General features: G+C 46.9%; 1 protein-coding gene across 3 annotated transcripts in view; it reads right to left on the bottom strand.

Annotated features, from left to right (window-relative positions):
- Positions 1–24,845, bottom strand: part of CCDC30 (coiled-coil domain containing 30) — a 28,528-nt gene that overhangs the window by 2,389 nt on the left and 1,294 nt on the right. The window contains exons 1-18 of one of the 3 annotated variants that reach the window (XR_014551619.1): positions 24,346–24,828; positions 22,569–22,622; positions 20,315–20,430; positions 19,233–19,343; positions 18,271–18,362; positions 17,631–17,823; positions 14,200–14,292; positions 13,908–14,033; positions 13,521–13,637; positions 13,039–13,208; positions 12,240–12,486; positions 10,963–11,124; positions 10,022–10,231; positions 9,093–9,250; positions 8,276–8,441; positions 7,492–7,613; positions 6,276–6,830; positions 689–919 (exon numbers count right to left, since the gene is read on the bottom strand). Coding sequence is in view for 2 of the 3 variants with exons in the window: in XM_083628608.1 (XP_083484734.1) it covers positions 689–825; positions 6,689–6,830; positions 7,492–7,613; positions 8,276–8,441; positions 9,093–9,250; positions 10,022–10,231; positions 10,963–11,124; positions 12,240–12,486; positions 13,039–13,208; positions 13,521–13,637; positions 13,908–14,033; positions 14,200–14,292; positions 17,631–17,823; positions 18,271–18,362; positions 19,233–19,343; positions 20,315–20,430; positions 22,569–22,614 (2,408 nt within the window). In the remaining variant the exon portion in view is untranslated. Of the gene's footprint in view, positions 1–688; positions 920–6,275; positions 6,831–7,491; positions 7,614–8,275; positions 8,442–9,092; positions 9,251–10,021; positions 10,232–10,962; positions 11,125–12,239; positions 12,487–13,038; positions 13,209–13,520; positions 13,638–13,907; positions 14,034–14,199; positions 14,293–15,992; positions 16,148–17,630; positions 17,824–18,270; positions 18,363–19,232; positions 19,344–20,314; positions 20,431–22,568; positions 22,623–24,345; positions 24,829–24,845 lie in introns of those variants that run through there. The other 2 variants (XM_083628608.1, XM_083628609.1) reach the window with 2 other exon arrangements.

The following is a 24,845-nucleotide window of genomic DNA, read 5'->3' as shown; positions in this document are numbered from 1 at the left end:
AGAGAGATGAGGGAAGATACAAAACACTTTTATGTCATTTGGTGGTGCTTTCTTTCCTCTGCTTCAGACTTAGATGCCCAACATTCAACATCCATGGCAGCTCAGGAAAGATGCATATCTTGATTTATATTGGTGTGTTACCACTTCCTCTAATTATTTTTTGTTTCCTTGCTTGCTTTGTATAGGATATGGTGTATTACCCTGCTACTGCACCTTTGGGTTGTTAGTAATGGTCATCATGTTACAATAATAAAAAAAGAAACAATTAAAATAAATACTTATAAAAGAAAATTTTATAAAAGGAAAAAAAGAAATGAAAATATGGGATGCTGATTTATCTTGTCTCGTTTTTATCCAAGTGCTCCTCTTTATCTGTCTTGGTTAACCTCGTATCTTTCTGATATTTTGAACTACAACTCCTATCATCCTGTGCAAGCGAGGTGTGTATGGGAGGTTGGTGAAGGCTGTTCTATTACAAAGGAGACAAATTTAATATTTGGACAAGGTCTTTGGACAAAGCGTGCATTTCATACATTTTAAACAACAAAGGTGAGACCAATGTGGTCAAGATGACTCCTGCGGCTGAATGCCAAACAGCACAGACACCTCAAGCTGCATGGCACTGAATCACAAGGCTTGCAATTCTTTTTAAATATTTTTTTTTAAAAAAAAACAAAGCTGCTGCTACCTGCTCTGGATTGTGGAGAGTTCCTGCTTGCTGCTCCGCTCCGCTTCCTCCAGTTTGTGGAGCTGCTGAGTGAGCTTCCGCTTTTCTTGGAGTAAACTGTCGTTCTCAGTGGTCACCTGCGCGATCAGCATTGCATCCTGCAAGGAGGGATGCCACGCAGAGAAGGCCCATCATGAGATACGTTTTCCAGCATTCTCTGCCCCCCTTCCCTTCCCCCACCAGAATTGTAACCTGTGATGGGATGGTGAGCTGCTTGTGCGTAAAATCCTGATCCCTCAGAGTTTGGCTAAGTTCCCAAACCTCTGTCTGTGATGGAGCTCCTTAAGCATGGCTCCATCAATCGCTCGTTGAATCGGACAGTGGGCGTTTACGGAACTTCTTCCAGCATAAAAGCTCCTTAACGGAAACGCGTCTTCTGGACTCTCGGCGTGACAGTTTCCGCCGAGGAGTGGGTGTCCCTACGGGAGGTCCTGAAACCTCTCCACTGTTCTCGCTTGAAGTATCTCTGACCCCTCCCTCCGACTCACTTTCCCTTGTAACTCCACTTCTCTCAGATGACAGTTCCCTGACATCCACCTCCCCTCTAGGGCCCCCTTCACCCCCTTCCCTCCCCTCCTCTGCGGGAGGCGAGGGAGCAAAACCCCTGAAGGAACCTCCCTCATCTTCCGAAGTTTCGAACACTTCCCTCCACCTTTTGCTGTTCCCGGTTTCCAAGTACTCCTCCTCCTCGGAGTTTGTACCCCCTTCCAACTCCGATTCCCTGAATCCCTCCAGTTCCTCCTCATCGTCGGTGGTGCCCAAGTACTCCCTCCGGAACCTCGCTACTGTCTGAGGTTTCCTGGGGAACCTTTGGTGGAACGTTTCGATCAAGACCTCGTCATGGACCTCCTCTGCCTTCACCCAGGTGTTTTCCGACTCCGGTTCCCCTTCCCACGCGACCAAATACTCCACCTGATTACCCTTCCACCTGGAGTCGATGATTTCCGCCACATAGTTGCGGCTTTCCCTTTCTTCTATGGCTGGCCCCCGTGTGGACACCCCTTCACCTTCCCCCCTGTATGGTGACAGTAATGACCTGTGGAATACTGGGTGCAGTTTCATGTGGTTCGGTAACCGGAGTCTGAAAGCCACTGGGTTGACCTGTTGGATGACCTCAAATGGTCCCAATCTTTTGGGTCTCAATTTCTTGCAACTCCCCTTGAACGGCAACCCTTGGGTTGATAGCCAGACCCGACTCCCCACCCTAATTGTTTCACCTTCCCTTCTGCTCTTGTCTGCCTGCCTCTTATATTCTTCTTTGGCCCTTTCTAAGTTGTGTTGGAGTTGACGATGGATCGCTTCCATTTCTTCTACAAAAAGTTCAGCGGCCGGAACACTCCATCTCTCTCCTCCTTCCCCTGGAAACGCCCTGGGGTGGCACCCATAATTAGCCAAAAAGGGGCTCATCCCGGTGGACACATTCTCTGCATTATTGTAAGCAAATTCCGCTAGTGCCAACTTTTCGACCCAATCGTTTTCTCTGTCATTGACATAACACCTCAGGTATTGTTGAAGGATACCGTTTGCCCTCTCCGCCTGCCCATTGGTCTCAGGGTGCCTGGCAGTCGAAAAGTTGACCTCTACGTGCAACAAGCTCATAAGCTTCCTCCAGAATCTGGACGTGAACTGTTTCCCTCTGTCGGAAACCAGCCTCAAGGGGGCGCCATGCAGCCTAAAAATATGTTCTACAAACAATTTTGCTGTCTCTTCCGCCGTGACTGCATGTGAGCAAGCTACAAAGTGACCCATCTTAGTTAACTGGTCTACTACGACTAGTATGGCGGTTTTCCCCTGGGATTTGGGCAGATCAGTCATAAAATCTATCGACACCGCCTCCCACGGTCGTTCTGGTGTGGGTAATGGTTCTAATAACCCCGCTGGTGCCCGCCTTTCTCCTTTGGCTCTCTGGCATTGGTCACACCTTCTCACATACTCCCGTACATCCTCCCTCACCTTGGGCCACCAAAACTCCCTGGTCACCAACCACATGGTCTTGTGTTGCCCAAAATGCCCCGCTGTGGGATTGTCGTGCAGCTGTTTGAGTACTCTCCCCCTCAATTCCCCTTCGGGTATATATAGCGCCCCTTTGTAATACAATGCCCCGTTTCTTTCTTCAAAACCTCCGGGGTCTTCTCCCTCTCTCCTTAAACCTCTGAGCTTCTCCTGGGCGTACTCATCATTTACCGTTCCCTCTACCAGTTCTCTTTGCCCCACCCAGGCCGCACCACACACCCAGTGGTCCTCTGGGATAATATGTCTCTCTTCTGGCGCTCCCTCCCCCTCCAAATATTCAGGTTTGCGAGAGAGAGCGTCCGCTCTGATGTTTTCTGGACCTGGCACATAGCAGATTTCAAAATGGAATTTGGAGAACTCCTGGGCCCATCTCACTTGTCGTTGGTTGAGCACTCGTGCCGTTCTCCAATACTCCAAATTCTTGTGGTCCGTACACACTTGCACCTTATGCTGTGTGCCAATTAGTAAGTGTCTCCATCTCCGGAACGCTTCGTGAATGGCGAGTAGTTCTCGGTCATATACCGTGTAATTCCTCTCGGATTTGTTCAGCTTACGCGAAAAGAAGGCACACGGTCTCCATTCCGACTTATTGCTCCCTGGCTGAAGCAGCACCGCCCCCACCGCCCGGTCTGAGGCATCAGTTTCCACTCTCATGGGTTTTTGTAAATCCACATGCAGGAGCTGTTCTTCCGAAGCGAATGCCTTTTTCAATTCCTCAAAAGCGTGCTCCGCCTCCGCCGTCCAAACGAATTTCTTCTTGCTGCTTAGACAGTCCGTGATGGGAGCCGTTAAGTGGGCAAAGTTCTTGATGAATTTACGGTAAAAGTTCCCAAACCCTAAGAACCTTTGCACATCTTTTTTCGTTTTCGGTGTCTTCCATTCCAGCACCGCCTGTACCTTGCCTGGATCCATGGCTAATCCCTTGTCTGATAAGCGGTACCCCAGGAATTCCACCTCCTTGGCGTGGAACTGACACTTCTCCAATTTCACCCACAACTGGTTTGCTTGCAGCTGGCTCAGCACTTCCCTGACATCCTTTACATGCTGCTCCTCATTCTCTGAATATATCAGCACGTCATCGAGGAAGGCCACACAATTCTTGTAGAGCAAAGGTCCCAGTACATGGTTCATGAGCGATTGAAAACAGGCGGAGCCTGCTTGTAATCCAAAGGGCATAACGAGATATTCGAAAGCCCCTAGGGGGGTGAACATCGTTGTCTTCCATTCATCCCCCTTCTTTATTCGTATCAGGTTGTACGCTCCTCTCAGGTCCAGTTTCGTGAATATCTTTCCCTTCCTCACCCTGGTCAAAATGTCATCAATCCTGGGCATGGGGAAAGTCACTGGTTCTGACACGGCATTTAGCCGCCGGTAGTCCACGATCAATCTCGGTTTATCCCTGTTTTTTTTGTCCACAAAAAACACTGGGCTGCCCCCCACCGCTCTGGACTCTCTGATGAAACCTCTCTTCAGGTTTTTGTCAATAAACTCCCTCAACTCCTGCATTTCCCTGTCTGACATGGCGTACAGCTTGCCCACGGGGAGCTGGGCCCCAGGGACCAGGTTAATTTGGCAGTCAAAGTCTCTATGCGGTGGTAGTTTATCTGCTTCCCTTTCGCTGAAGACCTTGCTCAGGTCAGCGTATTGTTTGGGCACCTTCCCTTTGTCCGCCACTTCCATCCCTGCTAGGGAGGCTTTTGCCCCTTCTGGCACCTTTCCCTCTTTGCAGTGTTCCAGGCAATGTGCTGACCCAAAGGAGACCACTCTCTGATGCCAGCCCACTAGCGGGTCATGCAACGCTAGCCAGCTCATTCCCAAAATGACTGGCGCCCCTCCCAGGGTGGCTACATTGAACGCTATCCTTTCAGTGTGCCTTGCCACCCTCATAACCATTGGGACGGTCTGTAGGCTAACTTCTCCCCCCAACAGCTCCCTCCCATCGATCGTGGTGACCTGCAGGGGGTTGCTTAAAGGGAGTGTCTGTATCTGGTGTTCAGCTGCAAACTCCTTGCTCATAAAATTACAGGAGCTGCCTGAGTCCAACAGCGCCTTGGTCTTTAGTGGGTATCCGTTTGCCAACTCTAGCAGCACCTCTATTACTAGAGCTGGTCTCGGAGGTTCCGGAGTGGGCACTTTTACTGCTCCTTGGCCTGTCTGCAGTGCCCTGACAGTGGCAGACAGGCGTTGGCTTTTACTGGCTCCTGGACTTCCTCCTCCTTCCCCCCAACAGCTCCCGCCATCCCTTGCCATTCCTTTCTTTGCGGGCAGACTCTGGCAAAGTGACCTGGCTGCTGGCAGAGGTAACATTTCTTGGCGCTCTTTCCCTCCTTCTTCCTCCCTTCACTGGGATTTGAAACTGCGCGCGCGCGCGCTGTTCCAACTTCCATCGGCTCTCCGGGCGGGAAACTGGGTTCTGGAATCTCTGGAATGCGGAAATCCCTCCAACGCTCTCCTTTCCCCTCCCGCTTCTCCAAGGCTCTTGCCTCCTGGCGCGCTCCAATGGTCAGCGCTGATTTGGTCAGCTGGTCCATAGACTCCGCCCTGGGCGCCCGGGAAAGTTCGTCTTTCACCGCCGAAGAAAGCCCCTCTTCAAAGAGCATTTGAATGGGTTCCGCCGATAGGTCCCACCCCAATTTATGTATCAACATTGTAAACTCAGTCCAGTACTCACGAACCGATCGGCTCCCCTGTTTGCAAGCCATCAATTGTCTGCGCACCAGTCCCTGTTCAATCTCGCTGGAAAACATCAAATCCATGGCGCGAAAAAACTTCCTCGCGTCCTTCAGCATGTCACTATTCCCTGCCATCAGGGGCCGGACCCAGTCTCTCGCCCCCCCTTCGAGATGGCCAATCACAAACGCCACTCGCGATGCCTCATCGGGAAAGTCGTTAAACTGCAGTTCGAGAGCATACTGCATCTCTGTCCTAAAGGCTTGGTAGTTCCTGGGGTCCCCCCCAAACTTCTGCACCATTCCTGGCATCTTTCTTGCTAGTGTAGCGCCTTTTGCCTTTTCTGCATCCTGCGCCCTCCTTTCTTCTAGCCTCGCCGTTTGCATTGCTAGCTGGAGTTCCAAAACTCTGTACCTTTCTTCCAGAGTTGGACCTTCTCCAGCTCCTGCTGCTCCTCCGGCTCCGGCTGGGTTGCTCATGATGCCTCTCTGCACAAGCTGCTTTCAGGGACTGTCCGATTGCTGTGATGGGATGGTGAGCTGCTTGTGCGTAAAATCCTGATCCCTCAGAGTTTGGCTAAGTTCCCAAACCTCTGTCTGTGATGGAGCTCCTTAAGCATGGCTCCATCAATCGCTCGTTGAATCGGACAGTGGGCGTTTACGGAACTTCTTCCAGCATAAAAGCTCCTTAACGGAAACGCGTCTTCTGGACTCTCGGCGTGACAGTTTCCGCCGAGGAGTGGGTGTCCCTACGGGAGGTCCTGAAACCTCTCCACTGTTCTCGCTTGAAGTATCTCTGACCCCTCCCTCCGACTCACTTTCCCTTGTAACTCCACTTCTCTCAGATGACAGTTCCCTGACATAACCCCATGAAACCATGGTTAAAATGCAGTGGGGAAAGGGACCCCACTCAAGGAGCCTCCAAACCATCAGGATTTTGCACGAGGCATTCAAGCAAACAGGAAAACCTCTACGAGTTGGCACCTGGAGGATTTGAAATCTTCCACATTATTTTATGGTGACATTTTGATGGGCCTAATAAAGGTGTTGCCCCATTATGGATTTTGGTGTTATTATTCTGCTACATGCTTTTCTGGTCTAGCGTTTTGGCAGACTAAACTCCTTTTTCTTCTTTGACATTTATGATCCAACGTGACTGGGGGTGCAGTTGTAAAACATATCTAACAAGCAATTTTATTGGAAAGCTTTTTTATATATATAAGAATTCAATTACTGTTATTGTTTTTAGAAATAAGCCACCATCTGAGAGGGCTCTCACCTTTTCTGACTGACTTTTGGAGAGCTTGAGTTCGTTCTCGAGGTGCCTGATGCGGACATCACGCTGCTTCACTTCGCAGATGAAGGTCTCCTTCGCTCGCCGGAGCTTGGCCTTATGCCGGAGCTGTCGCTCTTTCTGTTTCCTGAGAAAACAGGCCACAGTCATCAGAAAGGGGCCCTGGTGCCCAAGACACACGGCCAAGTCAGCGGAGGCCTGGCAATCCATACCCAGCCTCTGTCCTCCCTTAGTCAGCACCCAACTCCTGACTTCCACCCAGTCCAGGGGTGGCTTCCTCCTCATCAGTGGCACTTAGATCTATAGATGAACATGAAAAGGGAAGAAGCATATGACCCATCCCAAAGACTCGAGACGTGTAGTATTTATTGCCACTGGTGCATGCAGGAGAAACCCCCTATGGATGGCCACTCCTGCCATTAGCCCAGGGCTGAGGAATCTATTCCAGCCTGAGGCTACATCCTCAAATGGGCAACCTTCCAGGGGCCACAAACCAGTGGTGGGTGAGGTCAGAGGCAAAGGTGGGAAGAGCAGTGACTGCCCAGTAGGCTGGTTTCTGCATAGGGACCCCTCTCTCTGCCGTCCACCCAAGCAAGCAAGAGGCACGATCAGAGTTCAAGGACACAGTCCAGGCAGACAAAAGCACGCAAGGAGGCAGCAAAGCAGAGCCAGGAAGGAGTGTGGCCTGAAGATAATCCCAAGGGAAAGGCAGATAAACCTGGAGGGCTGGATTCAGGCCCCAGGCTAAAGGTTCCACAGCCATGCTTTAATCTTGTTTGTGTAGTCACCTGACAGAAATGGCCACCTCCTTCAGGATGTGCTCATACTCTTCCCGGAGGGTTTCCCTCTCCTGTTGCAACCCCAACAGCTGCCCTGAAATCTTCTGGCTGTATTTCTGACACTGGAGATGCTGAAAAGGAGATTTGGCATGGGGTCATCAGTCAATTGCCAACCAAATTCAGCCAGAGGCCAGCCATGTGGACAAGCTGGCAGGTGGTCACTTGTGACAGAGCACATGTTGCTGCTGTTCTAAAAGGACAATCCCTGGTCTCAACCTTGCAGAGCCTGGAACCAGAGTATCTAAGGGCTACCTGCTCCCATATGCTTACCCAAGAGGCACTGCATAGGCTACCAGGAAAGGGTCTCTGTGATGTTGTGATAATTGTTCAGGTAACTATAATACATGATTTAAAGTATGTGTTAGGTTAGGAGGGGAAGACAAAATGTGCTTGGAAGTGATTGGTGATTGAATAAGCATTTGAAAGGGAGTTTGAATGCTGATGGGAGACAGTTTGGGGTGGGGCTCAGCTGAGTTTGGGAGTGGGTGGCAGTGGAGAGAGTGTTTGGATGGTGGCAGGGCTGTTTTAATAGAATAGGATCAGTGTTGTTATCAGCCACTGCTTCATATGAGACAAAGTAACAGGTAAGAGAACACAAAACTGAAACCATCTGCTTCTGTACACTAAGTAATCACAAAAGCCTTATTTATTATATCTGTCTTCATAAATTGAAAAAATGGTAAACTGAATTCATTGCTGGATTTGTCCACCCCTAGCAGCGATCTTTTCTCACCTCATTGGAGAGGGTTTTCTTCTCTTCTTCCAGGATCCGCAACTGGGCCTCCTGGTGCTGATGCTGGATCTGCAGCTCAGCAAAAGTCCTGGCCAGCTGTGCCTCGTTCTCCTGCGAGTGCCTGAGCTGCTGCTGCAGATCTTCTGTCTGCTGATCCAGGAGCTTCCTGGCAGCCAACAAGGAGAAAAATCCAGTGATGCAAAACAGGAAATCATCCAGTGTGGTTCATTTTTCCATGGTCATTAGTAACAATGGGTTGCATCCAACTAAGTTCTACTCAGAGTAAACTTATTAATGTACCTGGGTTAGTTATTATCAGGGTCTAGCTTTGAGTAGAACTTGCACTGGACATAACCTAATGACTGGATGCCAACTGCAAATATGGTATTTGGCAAGTTTGGCAGTTTTGAAGCTTTTCACTTTGTTTACTAAAGATATCTAAAATAAACATGCTAAATTGGATCACTCTCTGGGGCATCACATTTTTTTTTGGTAATGCCAATCATCCAATTCAAAATTGCAAATTATCCTTTGCATCTTATCCAATTCAAAATAGCCCTATGCAGATTACTCCATTCATAGTCTCTCAGCCAAGCCTACGTCACAGAGTTCTGAGGATAAAATGGGAGTGAGAAGAAACGTGCATGCCACCTCAAGCTTCTTGGAGAGAAAGTGGAATGAAAATGTAATAATTAATAAAGAATAAAGAGCAAACTTTCTCTGGACAAATCCCTGCTGCTTATCAGCTGGCCAAATCCCGCTACACCACAGAATCTGTTCCTTCTTACAGAAGAGAAACTGAGGTGATTTCTGCTACCTTTTTCGCTGCTCCTCTTGGAACTGCCGCTGGGCCTTGGTTTCCTCTTCCCTGGCCTCCTTCAGCTGCTCCTCCAGCTGCTTCCTCACCAAGACGTGGGTCTCGGAGAGCCGTACTTGGTGGTGAGATTCCTTCAGTGTTTGCTGCAGTTCCAAAATCTAAGAAGAAGGTGATGCGAGACAGCAAGGGCTCTGAGTGGCCCAGGTAGGTAACCATTAACAAAAGGGACCTGAAGAATTTAGGAACTAAATAGTCACAGCTGTATGGGATGCACCTTCCCAGTCTGCCAGAGAAGTTGGAGGGGAGGAAAGAGCAGCCTCAGGAGCAGCAGAGATTTGGAAGGAAGAGATACGTAGAAAGCAAAGAATTGCCTCAATGTGGGAGATGCAGCAGGAACGAACAAGGAACTCTTCATGGGCTACAACACTGATCAGGATGCAGCAAGAGGGCCAGAAGCTGCAAGGAGGATGTTTCAAACTAAAGAACATTACTTAAGAACAGAAGAAGAGCCTACTGGATCAGGCCGGAGGGGGCCTGTCTAGTCCAGCATCTTTTTCTCACAATGGCCAACCAGAGACCTAGTATGGGAAGCCCACAAGCAGGATTCGAGCACAAGAGCACTCCTCCTCCTGTGGTGTTCAGAAGCATTGCTGCCTCCAACCATGGACGCAGAGTGCAGGTATCCTGGCAAAGCAGTCCTCAATAGCCCTCTCCTCCATGAAGTGGTCCAGCCCTCTTTTAAAGCCATCCAAGTTGGTGGCCATCACTGCCTCCTGTGGGAGCAAATTCCACTGTTTAACCAAGCCACATTGAGGCACATAGTGCAAAGCAGGGTCTAATTTTTTTAACTAAACAAATACTTCTGCAACTTTTCAAGATGGCATTGTCGAAAGCAGCTTGGGACTGTGAACCCAGCTGTGGCCACTGACCTTTCTCTCAGCCTCAGTGGCCCTGGCTTTCTCCTGGGCAATCTTCTCCCTCAGGCCGCTCAGCTGCTTGGCCGCCTGTGTCTGCCTGAGCAGCTCCAGCTCCAGCTCTTTGACCTTCTGCTGGCTGAGCTCCCACTGTGAAGTGAGTGATGAACAGGCCTTGGCGGAGTCGGAGAGCTTCAGCTGCATTTGCCTCAGCTCGGCTTTGACCTGAAAGGGTGGGGCAGAGAAAAGGTGGCACTTTCAGGAAAGTGGGACAACAAAATGGCAGTTCCCTGATAAATGTCCAGGCCCTTGTTGCCAGGCAAAGAACTCCAACTCCCAGCTATGGGTCTGCCAAAGGCTTCAACACTCAAATCCGACTGGGACATGAGGCAAACAGAAGGTGACACGGCTCAGCTGGTACATAAAAGTATTGATACAGGGCTAAGTGCAAGCTAAAATGGTGATCCAACAAGCAACACCTTCTGTTTGGAGAGCTATTTGCATGGCAAGACTAGGCAAGCAAACGCCAACTGAGTCTTACTCAGAGGAGACCTACTGAGATTAATGGACCTTAAGTTAGTCATGTCCACTAATTTCCAAGGGTCTGCTTTGGGTGGAACTTGGTTGGCCACAGCCCACAAAATCCAGCCTGAAAGGGCCAGGAATAAGCAAAGAGATATCTTTTCAAGAAGCACCTCATGAATATTATAATGAAAATTATGTGTTAGTCAAGTGGAGATGCTTTGGCCTAACAAAGCCAGGGCATAAATCTGTTCAATGAACACATGTCTTAAAAGGAGGAGGAGGAAGGAGGAAGAAAAGGAGGAGGAGGAGGAAGGAGGAAGAAAAGGAGGAGGAAAAAGAGGAGGAATAAGACAAAGAAGAAGGGGCATGTCCCCATCCCTTTCAAAACTGTCACTTGGATTTCCTGCCCCTATGGGGATGGGTTCACCTACCTTGATGTTTTCTTGCTGAAGCAAGATGTTGCATTTCAAGTTCTTCTCCCTTTCGTACCTCAGCTCCTTCTCGGCGGAGCTGCCCAAGTTCTGGATGCGCTGAACATCCTGCCAGAGAAGATGCCCATCCTCCTTCTGCTCTGGTCTCTCTCCCAGCAGACCCTGTGAGGCAGAGCAGAAGCTGTGAGGAAGGCAGCTGATACAGTTGCCAGATGAATGCAGAGAGGAGCAACACAGGGCTTGGACTGGGACTGGGACCATTTCCCGCTCTCTGTGACACCACCTGAGCAGTATTGGCCACATGAGCTGGGGACACGCCCAATACTGCCTAGGAGCCTTCTGGGAACCAAGTGATGCTCAGTAGCCAATCCCATGCCAATACCTGCCACAATGCTCCCAGATCTGCTGAGCTCTCTCAGCCTTACCAATAGACCACTGAGGGTTGCCAGTAGATCATGGGTTGTATACATCTATCCAATGCAAGTGCTACTCAGAGTGGACGCACTGCAATTAATGCATAGTTCAACCACGGAACTTGCTTTCACAGGAGGCAGTGAAAGCCACCAACTTGGATGGCTTTAAAAGAGGATTAGAGAAACTCCTGGAGAAGGCTCTTGATGATTACTAGCCATGCCAGCTATGCTGGAAACCACAAGAGGAGAGAAGGTTCATGAGCTCTGGTCCTGCTTGCTGGTTTCCCACAGGCATCTGGTTGGCCACAGTGAGAACAAGATGCTGGACTAGGTGAGCTCCTAGCCTACTCCAGCAAGTTCTTCATATGTTCTTAATGGGAATGACTAACTCAGGTCCATTCTTTTCAGTGGGTCTACTCTGCATAGAGCATAGTTGAATACACCCCTATACACCTGTGACTATGGACTATCCACCCACCAATGAAACATTAGGAAGAACTTTGAGCATAAGAGCTGTTCAGCAATGGAACAGACAGCCTCAGGAGGTAGTGAAGTCTCCTTTGGAGGTTTTTCAACAGAGGTCGGGTGGTCATCTGTCCAGGATTATTTAGCTGTTATTCTTGCATTGCAGCGGGTTGGACTATAGGACCCTTAGGGAGCTCCTCCCAACTCTACAATTCTGAAAAATAGCTTTGGAAAGTTCTAGGTTCCTCTGTTTACATCTGCATCTGCAATGATTCCGTGTTCCTACTGAGACAACCCCCCCCCCCCAAATCCCAGCACTTTCTCTTTTTTGCAGGAGGCTGTCTTACTTTGGGGGAACCTCTGTCTTGAAGAGGTATTTCATTCAGGAAGCCTTCTTACCTGCTTCGGTTCCCCATCTGTGCTCCCCATGGGAGTCTGTGTCTTGCGGGGTGGATTCTCTCCAAAGCCAGCCTCGCGTTTCGCCCTGACATTTGCCGTGCTCTTGGTGTTAAGCTGACACTGGAGATCCAGCATGTCTTTCCTTAACTGCATGTTTTCTTCCCACAGGCGTCTTCTCTCTTCATAGCTCTCCTTAACCTTCTTTTCTAGTTCCTCCATTTTCTTCTTGCTCTCTAACAATTTAACACTTCAGGTTGAAGGTGGAGGGGGGAGGAGGGGAGAGAAAGAGGCCAGCAGATATATGCCATTTACTGCAGCATAACCTATTAAAAATGGGGTGCGAGTTTTGTAATTCCCCCAAGATAAGGGACAAAAATATAAGCATGGATACTTGCTGGAGTATTGGTGGCTTCTTGACATGGGCTGCGTACAAACCATCCACTTAAAGCATGTGATATACCCCAGGGAATCCTGAGAGCTGCAGTTTGTTAAGGGTGCTGAGAGTTGTTGGGAAACCCCTCACAGAACTACAATTCCCAGCACCCTTAACAAAGTGCTGTGCTCATTTATTAGAGTGGTGGTGGGGAGAGACATGACTGCAAATGTGGTATCAGAGTGCTTTAAATATATGGTGTGGAAGTGAGCCAAGCCCTATTCAGAGAAGCCCTATGAAAGTCATGTCTACTTATTTCAGTAGGTCTGCTCTGAGCAGGACCGACACTGGAGACAGCTCAGTATGCTTAGAAATGCATACATTGAGATAAAATATACATTTTAAATCTTTATTTAGATATTTTACCGCAGCTGCTCTCTTTCTTCTCCCTGGCTGTGGATCTGATCTTCCAAAGCCCTCTCCTTAGCTGTCAGCTCAGTGCATATCCTCCGGCTTGCCAACGATATTTCCCCGGGTTTTTTCCCTTCTGTAAGAACGTGGTTGAGCTGCTCACATTCCTGGAAGAGCTCTGACACCTGCAAGGTTAGGAACGCAAATATCCCAAGTTAAGAGCGCTGACCCGGACCAAGTAAAGTGTGGCCCTAAAGGGGTGGGCTTGTGCAACTCAAACAGCACCCTCACCCTTCCAAATATCACATGGCAGTGTTCTGAAAATGTTGGGGGACCTCACTCTGTAATGTGATGTGGGTCCTCCTGGTTCAAGGTGGGGAGTGGGAGGCTAAGATCCAGTCATAGTGTACTCGACTGTCTGTCTCAACAGAAGGAAGCTTATTCATGGGCATAGTTTTCAAAGCACTTCTGATTACTAAGCTTCCCCCAAGGCTCACCTTCATTTCCAGCATCACATTCTCCTGCTGTAGTTTCTCAAGAGTCACGTGCAGAAAATCTCTTTCCTCAGCTGCTCCCCGAAGCCGCAGAAGCTCTGACTTGGAACTGTGCAGCTCCTGGTTGAACAGCCAAAGGAGTTAGCTGGGCCGGCTTGCAATGAGAGCTCTTTAGCTGGCAAGTTACTGTTATAGTTTGGGGTGTGGGCTCAGTCTGGATAATACCCAGGGGTCCTTTCCAAGCCTGTGATCTTGTGTATGTGAGGCTGGAATCTCTAACAGGAAACTTGCTGAACCAGTCAAACTATTTCCCTTGTCAAGGCACCAGCTGACGTAGTTCTTGGAGGCTTTCTAAAAGCAGCTGACAATAATAATTTGGGGACCACTCACCTTCTTTCCATCTTTCAATGCTTTCTGTGTCATTTCGAGGTTGCAGGCCAGCTGCTTCCTCCACTCTGTCTCCTCCAAGAGTTTGCTTTCCAGCTCTTCCACTTTCTCTCGCTTACTTTTCTCCACCTGAGACCAGTGAAAATTGCAACCATTGACAGCCTGCTGAAAGGGGAGGTCTGCAAGTGTGGACCATGCAACCCAATGATGGTGGGCCTCAGAGCTGCACCCCCACCTTCCACCTCCTTCCCAATCTAGGGCCCCCCAAAACACCCCCTTCAACCTTGTTCCTTGCCTCTTGGGAATCTGCCACTTTGCTTGTTTCTTCATCAGCCATATCGGATTTACTCTTCTGCACTTTCCAGAGTTCTGCCTCTAAACGAGAAATCTTGACACACACCCCAAACAAGAAGGAAGAGGTTTTATTTAAAAAAAAAGAAGTGCCTTTTTTCAGTCCCCCAACCCCTTCACACAACTCCTGATGCTGGAATACATGGCTTGGGTGCCCAGGTTACCTGAAAGCTTGTATGTCCCACTACATGCCTGCCCTAGTTTTCAGATCCTCAGGGGAGTACCTTCTCTCCGAGTGGCATGGCTGGTGATGACATGAGAGCCTTTTCTGTAGCTGCTGCCATATTGTGGAATTCCCTCCCAAGAGAGGTTACACCCTCTTTATTAACCTATCGCCAACAGGTTAAGACCTTCCTGCTCAGATAGGCCTTTGGAAACGAAGGGGCAGATGATGCTGACCTGAAGTCAGGGCAAACTGGATTTTAGTTGCTGGTTCTGAATGTGTTTTGATATATTTTAATGATTATTTGTATTTTATAACAATGTTTTTAAATGTAACCTGAGAGGAAGGTGGGATAGATGTGTTATATTTATTAATAAATTATATTTTAAGATGTGGTAGATATAATATTTAATATGCTTTAAACATTTACTGAAATTTCAGCAGCCAGTATTCTTTGTATTTTGATTTTGGAATTCATTGTTTAGATTGTATTTTTATGCTGTTTACTGCTCTGAGCTCCCACAGGAGGAAGGGCAGTATAGAAATGGAATCAACCAACCAACCAACCAACCAATCAATCAATCAAAGAAAAGCTGGTTGAGAGTGTGAGCAGAGAACTCATGAGCTCAAACCTCACCTTCCCTCTGAATCCTTTGGAAAGTGGGCTATGCACCGCCACACATGTATGCAAAAAAAGGCCTGGCTTCAGGTGCCGGCATATCTCATGTAGCATTGGGACCACACAGGATCACTGCCAGTGGGAAGACACAGCTCTGGGCTAAATGGAGCACAGGCTTGACTCAGGACCAAACAGAAAATACGTTAAACTGGGGCTCCAGATCCTGCTAGACTCCAGCCCCCATCAGTCCTAGCCAGCTGGGTCAATGGCAAGAGATGATGGGATTGCTGCCCCAAGCCCTATGTTAGGGTGAAGGACGGGCAATAATTATGATTAATAATAATAATAACAACAACAATGTCCTATCCAGGAGACTTTCCCCATGAGAAATGCCAGCCACTCCACTCGTTCCCTAATTTTCTAGTGCTGTGGCACCGGAAGAGAACCCCACTTAGGAGCAAAATTGATAATTATTATAGTTCCATTCAGTGCTTTTTTTCTATTAAAAAAATGTTTAGGAGTACTCTTATTTTCCTACTCATATTGAAATACTGCCTCAATGAGAATGGCCCTCAATGAGGCCAAACTTAGATTCACAAAATGTTTAGGGGTATATGTACCCCTGCGTCCTCCCCCAAAAAGAGCACTGGTTCCATTCACCTAGGAGAGATAGGGTTGTTTTTGGTTTAGCAAAGAACCCTCCATCTCCATCAAGAGAGGAAACCCAGGACCTCGTGGTCTGGCCGAGGCCAGGAACTAGGCTTAGCAAGAAGCGTTGGCCCTACAGTTAGGGCCAGGGCTAAAGGAACCTCTCTGAGCCCCCAGATGTTGTTGAACCATAACTTCCATCACCCCTGACTGTTGGGCATGCTAGCTAGGGCTGATTAGAGTTGTTGTCTAGGAGCATCTGCAGGGCCACCCTTCTTACAAAGCAAGGAAAACCAAATGAAAATACCTGTGTGCCATGTTCTCTCACTGATCTCCTCCAATTGAGCTACTCCTGGGTATATTATGTTTCTTTCTGGCTTCCTATCACTGAAGTATTCCTGTAGCTCCATCTTATGAAGGGAGGCACACGAGGCCCTTGGCTCAGGAAGACTCCAGCTGCTCTTGACAGTTGGAAACTGTTAGCTCAGCCTTATAGCTTCCAACTGTTTGGGGTTCTAGATCGCTTTCCTGCCAGAGAGATTTCCCCTGCATTGGATCCAGTGATCATGCCCCACATCAGTCCTTTTTACCCATCAGCGTATATTCACCAACACAGCATACAAAAAATATGTCGTGTAAGGGCAAATGGCTAACAAGAATGTGCATATTTATTTATTCAGAAGCCTTCTTCTGTTTCAAATTTTAAAATGCCTGCTGAAAACTCTTTTATTCTTCAGTCAGGCTTACTGCAGGCAGTTAAGAAGACATCTTTCCACAATAGTACAGTACGATGATTTCTTATTTTAACCTTTCAGATATGGTTTTTATTGTGTGGTTTTAGGTGCAGATCACTGTGATCACTTTGGTATTTTAAAAATGAATTAGCATCATATAAATGTTTAAATAAATAAAACATATGCCACTTGATTGTAAATTGGGAAAAACTGTATATAATGTGTATGTTACGGGAAATGTGCCTGAATTTATTTATTGAATAAATAAATAAATAAATCACAAACTGATGTGGAAAAGGGGTGAACTGAACTCAAGGTTGTTAAAAAAAAGGTACCCAGAGAAATAAAAACTGATAGATTGTCTGTCCTAAAGTAACAGTAATATTATTATTATTATTATTATTATTATTATTATTATTATTATTATTAATACCCTGCCCATGTGGCTGGGTTTCCCCAGCCACTCTGGGCGGCTCCCAACAGAATATTAAAAACGCGATAAAACATCAAACATTAAAAACTTCCCTAAACAGTGCTGCCTTCAGATGTCTTCTAAAAGTCAGATAGCTGTTTATTTCCTTGACATCTGATGGGAGGGCGTTCCACAGGGCGGGTGCCACTACCGAGAAGGCCCTCTGCCTCATGTCCCAGAACTTAGAGACTGTCTCCTCCCTCCAAATCCCACCTCAGCCTCTACCCTTTTTCAAAGTTCACTGCCTGCTTGCCCTCCAGTTCAACCAACCATTTCACACCGTACAGACATTCAACCCCAGCGGAGAAAAACAAAAACACAAAATGCCTTGATGGTAAACAGGAGCCCAGCTTGCAAGAGTGTGAATTGGATTGGGCTTCAAAAGCCCCTTCTGGACCCCAAGGTCTAGAGGAAAGACAGCCCTGTGACTTGCCTCAGTGGGAGAGACAGGAAGCGGAAGGCTTATTCCATCAACTTTGCCAGAGCTCTGGCTCCACCAGGCACCTCCTGCCCCTGAAATGGAGCAGCTGATCATTATAGGAATAACTGTCTAGAAATTGATGTCTGAGTTTTGATTTTCCTCTTCCCTCCCTATCCCTTTTCCCTTGCATGTCATTTTATAAAAAACTGTAAATTTTCGCAGGCAGGGACTGTCTTGGTTGTATGTGAGAGCCTTTGGGGCTGATGGGCGGGGTATAAAAATGCTCTAAACAAGTAACACCTGGCCAGTCGGGGTTACCTTCCTCTGCAGACCGTCTATCTCACACTCAAACTGCTCCCGCTCATCCTTAGTCTGGTTCTGTGTCTCTCCTAGAAGGGACTCCAGTTCCTCATTCCTCTCCACCAGGTCCTCGTGTTCCCGTTCCAACTTCTGGAGCTTATGCAGGAGCTGTGAGTTTTGGCATTCCACGCCTTCAATGGCTTGGCGGCACCTACGTCAAAGTGAAACACATTGGCAGGAGGTCCCCCTGAAGCAGCTGGCGCAGTTTAAGTTAAAGATTTGAAATTAATGTTGCCATCTTCAGTTGGGCCCGGAAACTGACTGGCAATCAGAGGTGCTGTGCTACCTGATGTAACCTGAGATTCTACCAGTAACCGCTGTGTGAATGGACCAAAGCAGAAATTCACAAAATGTAGTTTTGCGGAAGCAAGGATCGTGGGCAACGAAACAACAGCATCAAAGAAAGCAGCACATTTACATAATTTAAGTGATCACAGAATTGTAGAGTTGGAAAGGACCACAAGGATCATCTAGTTCAACCTCCTGCAAAGCAGGAATCTTTTGCCCAATGTGAGGTTCAAACTCACAACCCTGAGATTAAGAGTCTCATGATCTACCAACTGAGACTTGGTGGAAATCATTTGCTTAGCTTATTCACCTCTGATGAAGGGCCTTGTTATGTTCAGATTCTGAGGCAGCTTCGTCCAAAAAGCTTGTTTCTTCTTCAGCTTTCAGCTTTCCATTTTTATCCTGTGATCCAAAAAAATTTAGGAGCATAGTAAAAAGGTAAAGGTAAAGGGACCCCTGACCATTAGGTCCAGTCGTGACCGACTCTGGGGTTGCGACGCTCATCTTGCTTTACTGGCCGAGGGAGCCGGCGTACAGCTTCCGGGTCATGTGGCCAGCATGACTAAGCCGCTTCTGGCGAACCAGAGCAGCGCACGGAAACGCCGTTTACCTTCCCGCCGGAGCGGTACCTATTTGTCTACTTGCACTTTGACGTGCTTTCAAACTGCTAGGTTGGCAGGAGCAGGGACCGAGCAACAGGAGCTCACCCCATCGTGGGGATTCAAACCACCAACCTTCTGATCGGCAAGTCCTAGGCTCTGTGGTTTAACCCACAGCGCCACCCGCATCCTTATATCCAGACAGACCACAGGTCCATCTAGCTCAGTCTGGCCACCAGCAGCTCTCTAGGTTTTCAGGCAGGAATCTTTTCCAGCCCATCTTGATATGACCTCATGCATGCAAAGTGGGGCCCCAACCACATTTTCCCATAGTTGCAAATCCTATTCAGCAAAGGTCCTCCTACAATGTTAATTAGAAACTTCCTTCTCCAATTACTTTTGTTCATCACAGCTAATGAACATACTCTTTACAGTATGGCATAGAGGATAGACAAGACTGGGAAGATCCAGGTTCAAATCCCCTGTTGGCCCCAAAGCTCACTCAGGAAACATGGGCCAGTGACTCTCTCTCTCTCTGACTAACTTACCTCACAGGGTTGTCATGAGGATAAAAGGGGGGAATCAATTTATGCCACTCTTAACCTCCTTGGAGAATGCAGGGAACACAAAAATAACAAACAAACATGCAAACAAACAAATAAATTTAAAATACCTGCAACAAGCAGCCTTCTTGTTCTTTAGTTTGGTCCGTCCTGGCTAATACATATCTTGGCTCTTCCTCAGTCACCTGATACTTGGGAACCTCCTCATCAAGCTTTTCAGCCTTAAATGCCAAAAAGAAAGAAAGAAAGAGAGAGAGAGAGAGAGAGAGAGAGAGAGAGAGAGAGAGAGAGAGAGAGAGAGAGAGAGAGAGAAAGAAAGAAAGAAAGACTTCCAATGGTTTTCATTCAGAAGAGAGAATTCACATCCAACCTCTGCTCTCCTGGGCCAGTTCACCCAGGTTAGAAATACCCCCTAAGAGCAATTCCTTGCCTGCTGAGGATTTCCCCCTCCAAAACGATCTTGCATAATCTAAAAACAATTTCTCTCAATTTCTCATTTTTCCATTCTTCAGTTCTCTACAATTCCACATCATTATGTGATTTTTTAAAAGTAAATTCTCATGAAAAAAGTACCAGAAGTTTGGTGTGTAATTCTCCTAATACACACATTTTTCCAAAGCAACCCCCCCTAATATAATACATTTTGTATGCTCCCCCTCCCTAATATATGCATTTATATGCAAACTTTACCCTAGTACTGTATAAGTATTTTTGTACACATTACTTGGCTGTACTGTATAAGTACTGTATAAGTATTTTTGTACACATTACTTGGCTGGAGAGCTGCATTATAAAATTCAGAGACGTCTTAATTTCAGTTCGCCTCTAAATGCAAACTGAATCGGAATTCTCCCCTATCCCTACTCAGCACTGAGAGGATTGCCAAGCATGGGTAGCTGCAGTTAGCATTTTGGGTCGGCAATATAATAGGGACAGCAACTTGGGCCATTGGCAACTGCCTGAGGATGCCAGCCCTTAGCGGCGAGCCTGTCTGAACAGATCAACACAACAGTTTAACTAAAAGCCAATCTGGTGCTCCAAAGGTTCACGTGCACAACCCCAACCTCCCCTGCCCTGCTCAGGTAAGCTGCAGCAATGCTGGTGATGGATGGGTGGCTCTTCGGCTCCACCACACACACCACACCGTCAACTATGGTCACTAGTACTCCAAACATTAGTGACCCAGACTGACCTGCTCCAAGAACATTTGTCTCTCCGAGTCGAGGAGTTGGACTCTGCTGCGTAGTGACAGGATTTCTTGGTCCAATCGGATGTTCAGCTCCCTGGCCTTCTGTAGCTCTGACATTTCTAAAGGCAACCAGGGGCCATGACCAGCAGGTATCCAATTAGACGCGGTTCTACATCTCAGAAATGGCACCGTTTTGCATTTTGTGACAGTGGCTCAGGCCACGATTGCCAAGTTTTGGAAGTCTTTTATCTTCCAACAATATTGGTATTCCAAGGCGTGGCATAAGCTAAAAGTGCCCAGGGGCCCAAGTGCTTCTTTGCCATAGGGTCTAATATTATTTTATATACAGATAGAGAGGCTCAGGAGCATCAGGTCCCACAGGACCATGTGACTGTCTTGGGTTTAGTGCGGTTCAATGTTACTTTTTATCTTTTTTCACATTAAAAACCATAATTGTTTTTTATGTTTCTGTTTTTTATTGTTTTTATGTTATGGAAGCCTTTGTAATTATAGATGACATATCCTTTCCCTCTTGGTATGTTTTACTACTGTATCCTCTACTTATTTGTTGGCAATGTGACAATTCTTTAAAAAAATGGGGGAAACTTGTTGGTTATTACTAAAATTCAATAAAAAAAAATTTGGGAAACAAGAAAAATTAATGACCTAGTTCTTTAGAGAAGGCACACAGCTCATGATGTTTCCTCCACCAAAATCCTCCTATTATCACAGCAGTGCAAATTCCTGGACACATGACCAGGACATTGTTACTGAGTTGTGTCATACAAAGTGTTTTTTTTCTGGGGGGGACACAGGGAGACGCATACCCCTAAACATTTTGTGAATCTTTGTACTTCTGTCCATTTACTGTATTTATTTTTCCTGATTTGAACTATCAAATGGTGATTTTCATGAGTCAAAATGAGAGTACCCCTAAACATTTTTAAAGAAAAAAAGCACTGGTCATACCCCTGCTGGAAGAACCCTCTTCAGAGTTTAGCCTGGCACTCCCAAAGCAAAACATCACAGGGGAGCAGTCTGTGAGGCCAACCAGGGAGATTCAGGGCCCTCGGGGGAACTAGCAAGCCAGCCTACCCCCCATAAGTAGCCCCTTCTCAGGCTGCATTCAGATGACACTTTATTCTGTCTTCTTGACATTTCTTTACATGCTCAGTTTTCTGTTTTATTTGATCTTTCATCCAGCATAAAAACCACTTCTGGGAATCTAGTGGAAGTTTAATGCTCATCCACTTTAATTGTTTCCGGGGGGAAATACAGCTGTACCACTTCAGGCTACAGGTGGGGCTCAGTTGACTGGACACTCTTTCTGCACAAAAAGACTCATTCTGCCTAGAAGACTAGATGGTGGCTCTAGCCCAAGCTTTTCCCCTGGCATGTTTTCAAGTACAAGGAATAACTGGGGGTTGAAGGAACATCCAGTCATGTCTGTTCCTACAATGTGGAGTGGTGCAGCTCAGATGCTAGTTGACTGCCCCAGTGAAAATGTCGTCAGAGAGGCCCTGGGACTGAGAAATACATGGAGACACTGCTAGGCAAGGCCAGGATTTGGCTGTTGCCCAGAAACATTGATAGCTAATGAGGGGAAACCAATGAGCTGCCTGGGCAGATGCAGCTATGATGGAACCGAGCAGGACAGCACAATTCTCTCTAATAACAAACTCAGCTGGTTGAGTGCCAACAGGATCATGATTTTAAAAGCCACAAAGAATTAAGAGAGGTATGCCAGCATGCTTGTGGGGAATCCTAATGTTTGCAGAAGTACAAAAAAGAAAAGAAATAAAAAAGAACAAGGATCTTAAGGAAAATCCTTGCGGGGGAGAGAAGGGGAAGCTAAGGGAGCAAACAAACCCTGAAATATTCTTCAAAATTTGTTCATTCACCCCATCCCCCCAAATTGCTAAGTGATTTTTAGGAAAAGAAAAGGAGATGAGGAATGGAACGGAGTATCCAGGTCGTGAGCATGCTGGGGCAGGCGTACTCCATGCTGACTCTAGTATCAATTTCAGATGATGAGTGTGACATTTTGTTGCAGTTCCCCCCACTTACATCTCTGAAAACCAAATGCAGAGAAGGCTGTTGCCTTCATGCTCTGCTTGTTAAATGCTCTGCTTGTTAAACATCACTTTAGCCACTGCTGCAAACAGGATGCTGAACCAGATTGTCCTTTGGTCCAATACAAATCATAATTATTCCTGCAAATGTGCTAAGCAAGTGATATAGGCAGCATGCAACTTACCACTGTCTTTCACCTTATTCGCCTCTTCTTTCAAGCTCTCTGCCATGGATGGAGCTGATTGGGAAAAAAAGCAATTTTTGGGGGGTGGGGAGAGGAGAGTTATAGATTACTGCTGTCCCTATAATTAAACACATACACAGTAAGTACAAACAGTGTGCTGGAACAGTGTTCTTCAACCTTGGGTCCCCAGATGTTGGGACTACAAAACCCATGATCCTGGTCAGGGATTATGGGAGTTGTAGTTCAAAGACATCTGGGGACCCAAGGCTGAAGAACGCTGCTAGAAGAACTGTCCCAGAAATCTCCGATCAGAGGGGTCTGTGTGCTTTAGGCAATGCTTCTCTATTTACTAATTTTTAAAAATCCATTAATTTATATTTTAAATGGATGTGTGTGGGGCAACAATAAACAACATTAAAGCAATTGCTAGGGACTAGCCATGTTCATCTATCGTTGCAAAAACAAGAAATAATATTGTTGTTAACCTACAATAACCCACAGTGATCTATTAAAAGTGAAAAAGGTTACAAATAGCTGCTTTGTACCTAAAATAAATCAGGGATTCCATCTGATTTGTTTTGAAGAGGTAGAATAAATCCTTTACAGCAGATTTCACAAATTATTAAAACACACAGGTCTTCTTAATACATCACCCAGAAGCTCAAGTTTAACCTAAAGAGCCTATATGGATAAATTTCTAACCTTGAAACCTGGAATGCCACAGAATAACATAAAATTCAAAATACTAAAAGCCATAGATACACAAACAAGTGTAAAAAAAAGAAAACACCACTTGCAAATTGTAACAGATTTCTCACTGGCTCAATGCACTCGAGGGTCACCCAGAAAATGAATCCACCAGCAGCTCTGATGGGGATCTGGCGGCGCACTGCTGTTGTGAGGCTGAGGCACATTGTGCAGAACGTGCCCTCTGAGGCACAAGCTGCCCTAAAAAGAAATTGATCAACCAAAGCAGAGCAGGAGGTTGGACTGTGCTGAGCAGAGCAGCCAGTCTGGGACCCACACTAACTGAAAGTTCTATGGTGATTTTGCAACACTCTCTGCCTTGAGGGAAAAAGGAGTTTAGAGGGTCACAATCCCAACTTGTCAAGTTTTCGGGGGCTGGGGGGACCCTCCTGTGTTTCACAAAACAGCTTCCACATCTTGTTCCTAGAAAGTAGCTATTTTGGGGACAGAGACTGAATATCTCTCTCCTTGAACTCAGTTCCCAGATGAGAGTTCTTGACTGCCTTGAATGCAAGTTATAAATCTGAGCTGGCACAGATACCAAAATGTATGTCAAGCTGTGTCCATCCCCATTTCCTCTTGATGGAGATCACCTAGTCACAGTGGCCCACGCTCCCGACAGCACCCAGATTAGACTCCTGCAATGTGCTACAGGGGAAGCTGCCTTTGAAAACGTCTCAAAAACTCTCTTGGATAAAACCAAACCAAACCATAAGTGCTACACCACTAGCTGTGGCTGGCTATATGGAGCACATCTCGCCAGTCCTTAAACAGCAGTGCAAATTCTTGGACATGCAACCAGGCCATTGAGGGCAAATAAAGAGAATAGATCTGTAGCCCCCTTGGCCATTGCCAATATTTCTATATGTTAACATCATCTTAATGTATTGTTTGTGTTTATATCTAATGTAAGATTGGGGGGGGGGGGGATTGACGTAGTGTGCCATCTTCCAGAGAAGAAAAATGGATCACAGCCAAGGTCTGCCAAAAAAGTTTGAGTTGTCAGTGGCCGTAAGCAGTTGGAACTCACCCAGTTTGCTCTGGTTTTCCTTCTGTGTGGCCAATTCTTCTGTCAGCCTCCGGATCTCTGCCTGCGCCAACTGCAACCTGTGTGTGGCTTCCTCCAGGTGCTGCTCAGTGTGCCTAAGCAAGGCACTTTGTTTAGCCAGCTCTTCAGCATGAGACTAAAAGACAAAGTACAATATTTAGAGGAAGGGCCCTGGCTGGGGATGGCCTCTCTGCATCCTAGGTGCCAGAACCTTCATTTTTAACAGATGGACACAAGCGGTCAGAATTAAGGGCCAATGACATTGCTTCTCTCTCAGGCCCTGTCAGGATGGGAAGGTGGTTGTGGGTGGAGCAAAGCTTTCTTAAAACTGGTGGCTTCATCTTACAATAGCACACAGCCCCTAGTACAGAGGTAGCAAATGTGGTGCCTTTCAGGATTACATCTCCCATCAATTAAAACAAACAAACAAACAAACAAACAAACATCTGTGGGCAAAATAGACCAATCTTCTCCTGACTTTG

This window comes from Podarcis filfolensis, assembly GCF_964270895.1.
Source record: "Podarcis filfolensis genome assembly, chromosome: 8".
Lineage (NCBI taxonomy): Eukaryota > Metazoa > Chordata > Lepidosauria > Squamata > Lacertidae > Podarcis > Podarcis filfolensis.
This window is presented reverse-complemented; position numbering and strand designations above follow the sequence as displayed.